The 12,666-nt window shown below is 41.7% G+C and overlaps 2 protein-coding genes across 2 annotated transcripts; both read right to left on the bottom strand.

Moving 5' to 3' along the window:
* Window positions 1-5,137: 5,137 nt before the first annotated feature.
* LOC131680191 (uncharacterized) lies at window positions 5,138-7,027 on the bottom strand. The gene has a single exon (XM_058960910.1). The coding sequence runs from the start codon at window positions 7,025-7,027 to the stop codon at window positions 5,138-5,140; it is 1,890 nt and encodes a 629-aa protein (XP_058816893.1).
* Window positions 7,028-8,098: 1,071 nt separating this feature from the next.
* LOC131680190 (uncharacterized) lies at window positions 8,099-10,682 on the bottom strand. Its single transcript, XM_058960909.1, has 2 exons — window positions 10,482-10,682; window positions 8,099-10,426 (listed from the first exon to the last, which is right to left on the bottom strand). Exons 1-2 carry the CDS (start codon window positions 10,680-10,682, stop codon window positions 8,099-8,101), a joined length of 2,529 nt encoding a protein of 842 aa, XP_058816892.1.
* Window positions 10,683-12,666: the final 1,984 nt, after the last annotated feature.

Raw genomic sequence — 12,666 nt, 5'->3', positions numbered from 1 at the left:
TATATATATATATATATATATATATATATATATATATTAGGGTGACAATAAAACGGCCATTTTTGAAATTACTAATCTACACCCCCTAGCGTCGTTCCAAATCATGAAAAAATGACACTGTCCAAATTTGAGCGAAATCGGTTAACCCTAACCCCTCCCCCAACGAGCTTAAAATTTGTATGGGATTTGTGGCCAAAATGTATGGGGAAACACTCACAGTTCACATTATCGCCCCTAGAGGTCGCTGTAAACTTCCGAACACGGACCTAGGAAGCAGAATATGCCTAACAAGTTTGTCGAAGACTGCAAAACAATCCAACCAACCGTTAAAGAGTTATTAACGTTTCAAGTTGGATACTGCTGCTTAACATTCGCAAAAGGCGTACTCCGTTTATCTCATATATGTGACCCACATGCAAAGGTGGGGCAAGGTTAGGAAAAACTCATATATCTCTGAAACGACGAGAGATAGAAAGTTGTGATGTTCCACAAAGTTGTAGAGAAATAAAAGCACTTTTTGGTTTCACTGGAAAGTTTCAGGATTTCTCCGCATGGTGGCGGGAATGAGCCAAGCAATTTAAAGTGAATGCTCCTATCAGTACAACGCTAAGAGATGGAGCATTTGGATGTTCTACAAAGTTGTAGAGTAGCAAAACATACTTTATTCTCTAATTTGAAAAATGCAAAATTCCACCACATGGTGGCGCCAGTGAGCAAAATTAATTCAAGGTAATTCGCCTATCTATACAATGGTAAGAGATAGTGCAATCTGATGTTCTACGAAGTTGTAGAGTATTTCAAAGGCTATCGTGTCTCGTTATAAAAATTGGAATTAGGCCGCATGATGTATACGAAACTAAACAAATCGCTTGTGAAGAATTTCATTTACACCAAATTGATACCTGTAAGTTATTTGAAAAATATACTATTTGGCAAAGCAAATTGACAGTTTACGCCGTGTTAAAATGAACAGCTTCTTGAGACACTTTGTGGATGACTTGTCAAGAGACACATCTTTGGGTACTCTTTGGACACATGCAGAAAAATTCGAAATCGAAAGAAGACGTTTGTCCAGATTCTAATACTGTGTAGAATATCATTCAATATGCTCCCACAACACAGTGGTCTAGAATGTGAATTTAGCAGCAATTTTAACTTTTTGCTAAAATTAAATGACTTAGCCTTACAACATGTTTGGCAAAGTTGTTGTACTTTGCAATGCCCTTCGTTTTTTTAAACAGATGCTAGGGTGATTCTAATTTTAGGAATTTTTAAAATTGAACTTTTTAACGGTTCAAGATAGAACTTTAGTGTTCGATGTAGATGTTGTAGAGAAACATATTTTAAACAAATTTGCTGAAGACATGCAAGCTCTAGCTTTTGTAATTTTCATTGCATGAGAAAACCAAATATAAGCTTCAGGGTGTTCTGTAACCTTCCACCAGCTAACAAAGCTAGCAAAACTGTGTTGGCGCACCAGCGGCTGCTCGTTCATTGGGCTACTTGCGCGACTTCCGAAGGGTTAAAAAACGGTTTTATTTCTAAAGCTTTTGTAGTTTTTATTTTACACTGAAGTACCCTTTGGACAACTTGAAGATTATTATAGGGCGCATAATTTGCTTTAAAACATTAACTGACTACTATACTTTTTTCGTTTCGAAGTTATTAGAACTTTCATACAAAAATGTTTTTAATCCACCTAACAGTGTGATGATACATTTTGTATAACTCTTATCACTCTCTTCGTATATTATATAGATAGAGAACATTTATAACTTGATGCTTCGCGATGTTTTTGATAACAAATACAAATAAATGAATAAGCGGAAAATGACTCATACAATAGACATACAAACGAATTATTGCTCTATTGACAACATATCTAAATTCTTCCATCAATGTATTGCGTGGGGAAAACTAAATTTTCCCAAAGAGCTTAAAAAAATATATGTTGTGCTAAGCCCGAAAATCGAAAAAAGTTTTTTTGAATCAATTTAAAGTTCATACTCTCAATAGCGTTCAGTCTTATTCGCCTGCTAGAGTCCATCATTGCCATTTTTCCGCTTTTCCATTAAATTGGTTTGACCTTTGAGATTTCTTGCACTGATATTGTCCTATGTGAATAGTTTTATTTTCCACAGTTATCCAAGTAACTAGTTAAATGATCTAGTATATTATAGCTGTTATACTGAGCCTTATGCGGTTTCACATTAAATCTGTTTGTACTTAGACATGCATGGCTTAACCTTCGAGTCAAGCGTATATTACTAGTAGGATCAACCAGAATAAAAACGCGCCACCGTTCTGGATGTGTTCTCCTTATCCTCAGAGCAGTTGTAGGAATAATTCTTCACAGTTACCTTTTTCAACACAGTTTTATTATAATCCTGAAATACTACCGTATCAGCGCCCAAATCACTTTCGCTTCAGCATAATCTTCGCTCAAAATAATTCTTCTTCTAAATCCCTGATTGGCTAAGTACCGACAAACTTACACCTCGCGCGCGCCTGCTACGCGCGCGAGCGCGAATTAACTTATTACGACTGACGCACGCGCACGCCTGCTATGCGTGAGAACACTAACTGACTTATTACGACTGCCGCACGCGCACGCCTGCTATGCGTGCGAACACTAACTGACTTATTACGACTGCCCGTTTCCTATTTGACACAAATGACTTTTATCATATCGTCTGTGTAGACTTTACTCTGAGAGAGTCTCAGACCTAAACAAAACATTCTTTCCACGCTCGCGAGAGTAAAGTCCCCGGTGGATGAATCTGTAGTTCATTATGACTCATACTCTGAGGCCTTTACTTTCTACAACAGCGTCGCCGTCTGCTGCTAGCAGCAACAAACTGTGTTTAATTAAACAAAGTGTTTATTCGTTTCCGTAAGCATATGGCTTGGAAAGCGCGAGTGCATCAAAATATCAGCTTAGCTTAAGGCTGTAGTTGGTGATGTAACCCAGGAAATTAGCTTCCATGGTGCACCACTTGGAGAAATTTGCCAGGGTTGATGCTGGCCGAAAACTATGGGCGCTGCATGCCTCCTTACTTACTGAGCTTGATGGTACCTCGGAGAGACGCATCATCAGGACGATTGCGCGGGTCATTAAAAAAAGGAATGTGTTAGAAGTCTTTTGCGTCCTAATACCTAAGATTGCCATTACAAAAAATTATGTTTGTTATTCACTATTAGCAAGGAAAAAACGGAATATTTACAATTTTCTTATCATATTTTTTTCATTTTTCTTTTAACATCCTAGCTTTACGATGGTCCTAGTGTGCACCCCTGCTGTCCTTCTTGCGGCTCGTCCAATGCTTTCACCGGTGTTTTCACCAGTGTCCTCACCAGTGAGCTGTTTTGCTGCTTCCCCTTTCGTGTTGGTCGATAGTGGTTCGCGGGAGTTCGATTTCGAGGCACCTTCTCTTGTCTCGACGTCTTCCTTGTGGTTTACTGTTTTCCGCCTTCTTTGCGTATTGATTTCTGCTGTCTTGCCACCTGGCTTTTTCGATTAATTTCATTTACGTTTGTGAACCTTCGCATCAATCAGAGTTCGACGTTTCTTGTTGTGCCTCCCTTTTGTTACTACTTCGGATTGTCCGACCGCCAGTGTCTAACATGACGATGGGCTTTCTTTCAGCGCAAAATCGGTTTTGGTAGTTCCGACTGCGTCTAGTGCTTCATTATTGGTACGGTTGACTGGGTTTGAGATTTTCTCCAGTCGTGTCGTCTTTCAGTAATTCATCGCAGCCGGAGGGTATAATAGTTCCGACTGGGGCAATGTATATGTATTGGTCCGATATCAGTCGAATTGTAGCGTCTTGACTGTGCGGCTTGCTTCTTGTGTTTTGGAGTGAGCCGGATATTGGCTGTACCGACTTCACTCCCTACGTCTTATTCTCCCCTCTAGCATCGCATACGCATGAAAGGAGTTTGGCTTCCGTTTCTTGTTGTCTTCTGCGGCGCCCCTCAATCGTTGCCGTCACCACTTTCGACTGGTTCCATCCTTATCGAACGCGTTGGGTAGTCTAACAATGCTACCTTAATCCATCCTTGTCGAACGCGTTGGGTAGTGCTCGTGTCTACCTTCTCCACAGGGTACACACTACTCTGGACTTCTGCTTCCACTTTATACAAAATCTCCTATTTTTAGTCATTATATTTTTCGTCAATAGACGTGATTTGCTTATTTGTCCTACCGTTTTGATAATTTGACGGTTATAGATTATTATTGTGTTAAAAATATAAATGAACTAATTTTTTTTTTGTTATCTTCAATCTCAATTTCTAATTCACTATATTTATTCAATTATTTCGATTTCCTTTTGTTTTCAATTATTTACTTTACACTTTAAAATTTGTCGTATGTGAGATTACTCTTGCTTATAGTTTATTTTAAAATTAAAACCGACTCAGTTTGGCAATCTTTCTAATCTATTCTTGTCGGATATGTATTTCAAGCAAGAACAAGGGTGTTAGTTGTTAGTAATTGCCCCCAAATCCTTCTTTTTCCCCAAATGTGTTTTTTTTTGTTCGAGATCTTTTGTTTACTTTACTTGTTGCGCCAGCAACAAGAAAACAGTTTCCGGAATTCTGAACTCGTTTATTCGATAGCCGAATTAAAATTTCCTATAAATAATGATATTCTTTTTAAATATAAGTATTCATCACACATGTGAAGAACTCACGTTTTGTAGGTTTTCCGTTTCGTTATCCGGAACGGGAGAAGCTTTTAGTAACCTGATCAACGTCCTACGCATCGAAAATTCATAAGCCTTTTACATTTTTAGTTTGTTGAATTAACAATTACCTTAATCTAAAATCGAACTAGTGTGGTTTATCAAAGCCTCACGTTACTCTAACCTCACTCGGCGGTGTTCCTAGAGTTTCGTAATAATCTGTAGTTATGCAAGGGTTCAATTCTATTCACGGTTAGTATTACCTGAAATGTCAGTTATAGCGGTACTACACACGTGCCAATTGATAACTTTTATAAATTAATACTATAAAAAATAATTTAGTTCTATCTCCAGAAGCAAATTAGAAAGAATGAATTCAGATGACGTTCACCACTCTGGCGTTTCCTCTTCCGACCGATGACATTCGTCGTCCGTCATTTTTGTTCGTTAAGTTAAGATGACTGGTTACTAGGTGCGTTGCCACACGAGGGGTGTGCACAACAATCCCCCCCAGTAGTTGGACCCTGGGTCCGGGTACTTAAATTTGCACCGACGTCCAGCACTGCCAACTTCACCGCCGGTCTTTCATATAATCCTGATGTTGTCTGAACTGTCGCTGAGCACACTTGACCGTCTTTTGACGGTTTTACTGCCACAACTCTGCCTTTGGGCCAGCAGTTTCTGGGTGAGTTGGGATCGACTATGATTACAATATCCCCAACCGTAATTGGCTTCGTCGGTAGAAACCATTTAGTTCTGCGAGTTATTGTAGGTAAGTAATCTAATATCCAGCGTTTCCAGAACATATTTGCTATCATTTGAGACACCTTCCAGGTCTGTCGTAGAGCCGTGGTACTATCGTCATATGGAACAAGTGGTTTCGACCCATTAGAGGAACCGATAAGAAAATGATTAGGTGTTAATGCCGGCGACGACTCGTGATCAATCGGAACATGTGTAAGCGGCCTGCTGTTAATGATGTTTTCAACCTCCAATAAAGCGTTTCTCAGCACTTCGTCTGTGGGAAGGCGCGATGGACGAATTTCTGCTAGAACCTTTTTTACTGATTGGATTAGTCGCTCCCAGCAGCCACCCATCTGTGGGGACGCTGGTGGATTAAACGTCCAGGAGGTTTCAGGTGTTGTGAACTCTGCGACCATCTTGTTCTGGTCTAAATCAGCTAGTGCTTTTTTCAACTCTTTATCGGCCCCTATAAAGTTCGTGCCGCGATAGCTAATAATTTGCACGGGAGTTCCTCTTCGCGATAGGCAGTTTCGCAGAGCCATTATGCATGAATCCGCTGACAGCGAGTGAGCTATTTCGATGTGAATTGCTCGAGTTGTTAGGCAGGTCATTAAGACTCCCCATCGTTTCTCTGACCGACGACCAACTACTACGGTCATGGGGCCGAAGTAGTCCACGCCCGTGTAGGAAAACGGACGAATATATGCTGCCAAACGGGCTTTTGGTAGATTTCCCATAGCTGGTGGGTTTGGCTTCGCAGATCGAATCTTACAGCGTTGACATTCTCGTCGAATTCTCCAGCATACAACGTGCACGCGAGGAATGTAGTACTTCCTGCTAACTTCATTGATGAATGTTTTTTGACATTGGTGATGATAACGTTGGTGAATTTCTTGGAGGATTAGTTTCGTGACAGGGTGGTCACGCGGTAGAACAATGGGATAGTTCGTATATTTCCCAGCGAAATCGCTTTCATCAATACGACTGTGAATGCGCATAACACCATCGTTATCCATGAACGGACAAACTTTGAAGAGCGCACTTTGTTTGGGTAAGGTCTTTTTAACTGTAGCACTGATCGTCACCATCAGAATCTTAATCTCAGCACCGTAAGACATTTCTTGAGCTCGCTTCACATGGAACCTTTGTGCTTGTGCCATTTCATCCCGCGTAAGAGGACCTGTAACGGGAATTCCTCCTGCTTGTTTGCGCCTAGCGTTTGTCGGGAATCGCCGTACATAAGCTGTTAGCCGCACCAGATGTTTCCAGCTCGAAAAGTTTTCTGGCTGCAAGATTTCAGTAATCGGACTTTCGGAATGGTGTAAAAGGTTTGGTCGAATCTCTTCAGTTGTTTTCTCGACATTGAATGATGGCACCGGCCATCCGTTGTGTGCACTCCAAAGAAAAGATGGTGCGTTAAACCACCGACTGTTGTTCGTCAGATCCGGCAATCGCTGCCATTTCGTGGCTTCATCAGCTACGTTTAGCTTTCCAGATAACCATCTCCACTCTGAAATGTCAGTGGATTCTAATATTTCCCCAACGCGGAAGGCAACGAATTGCGAGTATCGCCGATGATCGGAGTTAAGCCAGCACATGACATCACGTGCATCGGTCCAGAAAAAACGACGAGAAATTTGAAAGGTGTGATTTTGTTGAATATTCAGGGCCAGTCGTGCTCCGATAACTGCCGCTTGAAGCTCGAGACGAGGGATTGAAACAAATTTTAGTGGCGCTACTCGAGTTTTGGCTCCCACAAGAGCGCAGTGTATCTGATCATCCTCCTCGAACCGGAAATACGATACAGCAGCGAACCCAGTTTCGCTAGCGTCTACAAAGGTATGTAGCTCGATATTTCGTCGGTTACAGTTGGTGTTGAATGGATGATAACATCTAGGAACTCGTACCGACTCGACTTGGGGTAGAACGCGCAACTACATATTCCACTTTTCCAGTTCCCTGTCTCCAATCAGTTCGTCCCAACCTGTACCGGCTCTCCAAATTTCTTGAAGCAGTGTCTTCAAGAACATCGTATAATTCGCTATAAGACCAAGAGGATCGTAGATGCACATCAAAGTTCTTAGGACTTCACGCTTTGTTGGTCGCTTCTCTCCAAATAGCAGTTCCCGGTTACGCTCTGTAGATAGTTTATATCGAAACACATCGTTAGTAGTACCCCACCACATCCCTAGAACTTTCTCGAAGCAAATGTCGGGATTAATATCCAGGTTCTTCTCAGGATTTGGTCCACCATCGACTGCTTTCAGAACTGATAATGAATTCGACATCCAATTTCGCATCTCAAACCCACCTTGCTGATGGATAAAGCGAACGTTTGTTGCTACGTCAATTGCCTCTTCCTCGGTATCAAAACTCGCCAACATGTCGTCAACATAGTGTCGTCGTCTGATAACATCCACTGCAATTGGATGTTGCTGTTCAAAACGTGACGCGTTCTCGTTAATGATGAATTGAGCACTGCTGGGAGAGCATGTAGCCCCGAATGTCATTACTCTCATGACGTAATCACTGGGTTTTTCTGTCTCTACATCGTCGCACCATATGAATCTTTGGCAGTGTTGATCGGAGTCGTTTATCACCACTTGGTGGTACATTTCGCGGATATCACCACATATCGCCACTCGCCGTTCTCGAAATTTATACAGTACCTACGGTAGGGATGTCAGCATGTCGGGTCCCTTTACGAGGACTGAGTTTAATGAAACGCCACCTATAGTTGCCGCAGCATCCCACACGATGCGTACCTTGCCCGGTTTATTTAGGTTGAACACCGGGAATATTGGTAAGTACCATACACGGTCCTTGGGCATCATGTATTCATCTGGTGTAAGCTTGCGAATGTATCCTTTCTTTAAATAATCAGCCATCTTCGTTCGTAGTGTGCTTGCCAATTCAGGTTCGCGTTGCATTATTTTCATCAAGCAATTATGTCGCCGCACTGCCATTGATCTGCTGTCTGGAAACCGAACGTCATCATACTTCCATAAGAGGCCAGTTTGGTAGCGACCGTTATTAAAACTTGTAGTAGAACGCAGACTCTTCAAAGCTCGTTCGTCTGCCGTAGAAAGTAGTGTTCTTTCCGGCTTTGCGACTCCCAAACTTTCGAGAGTAAAGTAATTTTTCACCGCAGTGTTAAGATCATCGTCCTTCGAGAGATTTTCGCCGTAGGAGTGAGAACATATATGATAGCTACTTGGATACCCGGATGCGGTGTTGTGTTTTAAACTGGTACCGTAAATCATCCATCCAAGGCGCGTTTTTGTAGCTATCGGTTCATGTTCGTTCCCCTCACGACTGTCTAGCGGATGTACTACACGAATGTTGTTTATACCAATAAGAATTCGAGGTTGAACGTTGATGTGTGAATCTACTGGTATTCCCTTCAGGTAAGTATGTTGCTCGGAGAGCTTCTCAACCGACAGTGACTGAGCTGGCAGTTTTAGCTCCTTCACTGTATAGACGTCGGATAGGCGGTATCTGCTATCTGGGTTATGCGAGCCCGATATGTCCACAGTTATTTTGGTTGCAGAATCTTCATAGCGGCAAGTATCGGAAGTCCAACGCAAGCATAGGGGATGCTTTTCTCCTTGAAGCTTCAACTCAGCCGCTAAGGTTTCCTCTAACAAGGTCAGTGAAGATCCGCAATCTACAAAGGCATGAGTGCTTACAGACAATCCCTGATTATGCAGTGTCACGGGAATGTATTTGAATAGCACGGATTTTTCGTTCCCGCTGTGAGTGTTACAAACGAAGTCATTGGAACTAATATTGCTGGGGTCGTGTGTGATCGCTTGGGTTTGAGCTAGCTGGCTACCACTGAGTTTGTCTTTGGCGTCGTTATGAAGCAGACGGTGATGCTTGTAGGGGCAGTCATTTATCCCACATGATTTGCTGAATTTACATAATCCTCTGTGAGATCGTATGCAACAACGACACAACTTTTGATCCCACAGAAGAGCCCACCGAGAGGAATGGTCTAGGCTCAGAAACTCTTTACAATTGTCAACTGAAACACAATTTCCGTGACAGATGGTGCATCCAGCGCTAACGGACTCACATGATCTGGGTGCGGTAACGGAATGAGAATTAATGAATCCGTCATCCTTTCTTCCACGTCGAGAATTGTAATCAGTGGCACTCGTAACCGATGGTATCGTCACGATGCTGGCTGCTTCAGCGAGACCATACAAGCAGTCGCTGAACTCGGTAAGTGTAACTCGTTGCAGATATTGGCGATGTGTTGCCCAAGTGAGCTTGATCATCGGTGGAAGCCGATCTACAAGACTTTGTAGGAGCGATATATTGTAAAGATGTTCTTCTAAGTTGCAAGCCTGCACTGTAGCCACCATATTGCGCACCGCTAGGGCGAACTCGACTATCGAGTTTAACTTATCCGCTCTCGGGGATGGTAATTGATTGATCTTCTGCATCAGCGAATAGACAATGATCTCTGGTCGACCATATAGCATCTTGAGTGTTGATATTACTTTACCTAGGTTCGAAGGATGCAAAAGTTGGCATCTGACGGCCTCTAGTGCTTTGCCTTTGAGGCATCGCTGCAACCGGGTCATGTTTTCTTCAGGACTATACCCGCACAATCGAGTTGTGTTCTCAAAGGTCGCAAAAAACAGTGGCCACTCCTCGGGGTTTCCGCTGTATACTGGCAGTTCCTTAGAAACAGCGTGACGCGCGGCAATTTGGCTTTGGTTGAGCAATGCTGTTTCATTCGCGGCGGCTGTTTCAAGCAAGTGATCCTCAGAATGAAGCTCGGTAGCATTTGGACGCACACGAGGGAACAACAAAGGAGAGGATTGATGTTTCGGGTGCAAGGCTGTAATATCGGCACGCGGAGCCGTCGATCCAGCCGCCAGCATTAGTTGGTACTTCTTTTGGAGGAATTTTCTCTCAAGCGCATGTTCTTCCTCGAGCAGCTGCAACTGCAGTTCTATTGGCAAAAGCGGTGTTGGAGCGCCTGCCTGGTTGTCAGAAGCTGAAAGTGACGAGTGCGACAAGACCGGGTGCAGGATTCACTTGATCTGCATCGGGGTGATCATCCGTCGGTAGGCATTTCGGGCATCTCCAGTCATGATTCGCGATGTCATGAGTTACACCAACGCAGTTGAAGTGGTACCACATAAAACATTCATCGCAACTGATCATCAAACTGTTGTCCGGCGAGTTGCAGAGAGCACAGCTTTGATCCGGAGGGGGACATGGCTTTTTTCCTGGCATTTTGGTTACGGCTTGTCCGGAAAACGAAATTTTAAAATGTTGCGCCAGCAACAAGAAAACAGTTTCCGGAATTCTGAACTCGTTTATTCGATAGCCGAATTAAAATTTCCTATAAATAATGATATTCTTTTTAAATATAAGTATTCATCATCACACATGTGAAGAACTCACATTTTGTAGGTTTTCCGTTTCGTTATCCGGAACGGGAGAAGCTTTTAGTAACCTGATCAACGTCCTACGCATCGAAAATTCATAAGCCTTTTACATTTTTAGTTTGTTGAATTAACAATTACCTTAATCTAAAATCGAACTAGTGTGGTTTATCAAAGCCTCACGTTACTCTAACCTCACTCGGCGGTGTTCCTAGAGTTTTGTAATTATCGGTAGTTATGCAAGGGTTCAATTCTATTCACGGTTAGTATTACCTGAAATGTCAGTTATAGCGGTACTACACACGTGCCAATTGATAATTTTTATAAATTAATACTATAAAAAAATAATTTAGTTCTATCTCCAGAAGCAAATTAGAAAGAATGAATTCAGATGACGTTCACCACTCTGGCGTTTCCTCTTCCGACCGATGACATTCGTCGTCCGTCATTTTTGTTCGTTAAGTTAAGATGACTGGTTACTAGGTGCGTTGCCACACGAGGGGTGTGCACAACATTACTCGTTTTAATAATTTCGAGTTCTTTTGCCTGTTGTGCTCGGTTTTTAGTATATTTTTTTGTAATATTGTTTTAAGCTCGAGATGGATAATATATTTTTTTTGTGTGTTCCTCGAGTTGTGTCTTTTTTTGTAATTGTGTTTTTTTTTCATAATAATTTTTTTTCTTATAATAAAATATTTTTTTCTTAATTTTTTTTTTTTCAAAAGTGGTGTTTCGACAACATTTGTCGAAGCGAGGTAAGTATTTTTGTGGGAATACTTGATTGTCTTCCTTCCTGTCTATCGTGGCTATTGTGTATGTTGCTTCGACATCTCCCCCTATCCAATTGAGGTTGACCCAAGAGGGTACCTGTAAATAAAGTAAATAAATTCCCGAAAAGGTACATGGTATTGCTAACCATGTGGTTATGAAAGAAAAGTACTCTGAAATCTTACTTACCCTAATTAGCTCTATCGATCCTAGAGAGTACCTGAAAATTAAAATTGCCAAGGTGGACTGATGCGCAACTTGTGAAACCAAATCGAAATTCTCCTAATAATATTTAGAAAGATAGAAAAAAATAACGCATTTTGGCTCATTTGCGACTCTTGTGAAATTTAAAATGAAATTCTACTACAGTGTCTGTCTCTACTGCAACTTGTTGATAACTTTCTTGTTTTGGCATGTTTGCCCTTTTCATAAAATATTTCCCATCTGGGGGTTTTCTCGCCATTTGTTTAACTGCATTTTTTATATTTATATTTTAACCAGTACTTGGACGGATTCATATCGCGCCTCTTTGGTAAAATGTAATCTTCTGAGCGTGTTCGCTATACGTCTCTTTATAAATTATTTAATAAAAATCTTCTGATCCCACGTCTATAATTTTCCTTTTCTGACGTTTTCGTCACATATATTATAGTGTCCATTAACATTTTTCTTTAATTATGCAACTTTTCCCCTTGTTTTTACTGCTACGATCTCCTAATGATTATTCCCTTCGTATTTTCTTGTATTCCTGTTCTCCCCCCCCCCCCCCCCCTACTTGGTTAGTCCTTGTTTGTCAACTTTTTCGTCCTATCTGAAATTTTAGCACTGGCTCATACCTCATTCGTTTATCATGCATACCGGCGTCGGTTTCCTTGTGTATCATTCACCCATGTCATTCTAGAGGTCCGACACCCCCCCCCCCCCTTGCTCATTCATTCATGTGTTCCCATTTCGATGCTTCGATCTTGTCAACTCAAGAGTTCCAAATCGTAGTATAGCTTACACGATCGGAATTAGAAAATACGTGACCCCCATTGACGTCCCCCACTTTGGATGTCGTTATT

Source organism: Topomyia yanbarensis, chromosome 2, assembly GCF_030247195.1.
Source record: "Topomyia yanbarensis strain Yona2022 chromosome 2, ASM3024719v1, whole genome shotgun sequence".
Lineage (NCBI taxonomy): Eukaryota > Metazoa > Arthropoda > Insecta > Diptera > Culicidae > Topomyia > Topomyia yanbarensis.
This window is presented reverse-complemented; position numbering and strand designations above follow the sequence as displayed.

Excerpts from the sequence above, each read along its gene's own strand:
- LOC131680191 (XM_058960910.1), bottom strand. The coding sequence starts at position 7,027 with ATGTGCTGGCTTAACTCCGATCATCGGCGATACTCGCAATTCGTTGCC.
- LOC131680190 (XM_058960909.1), bottom strand. The coding sequence starts at position 10,682 with ATGCCAGGAAAAAAGCCATGTCCCCCTCCGGATCAAAGCTGTGCTCTC. Across the intron at positions 10,427-10,481 it reads ATCACCCCGATGCAGATCAA|GCAGGCGCTCCAACACCGCT; the intron begins GTGAATCCTGCA and ends TCTGACAACCAG.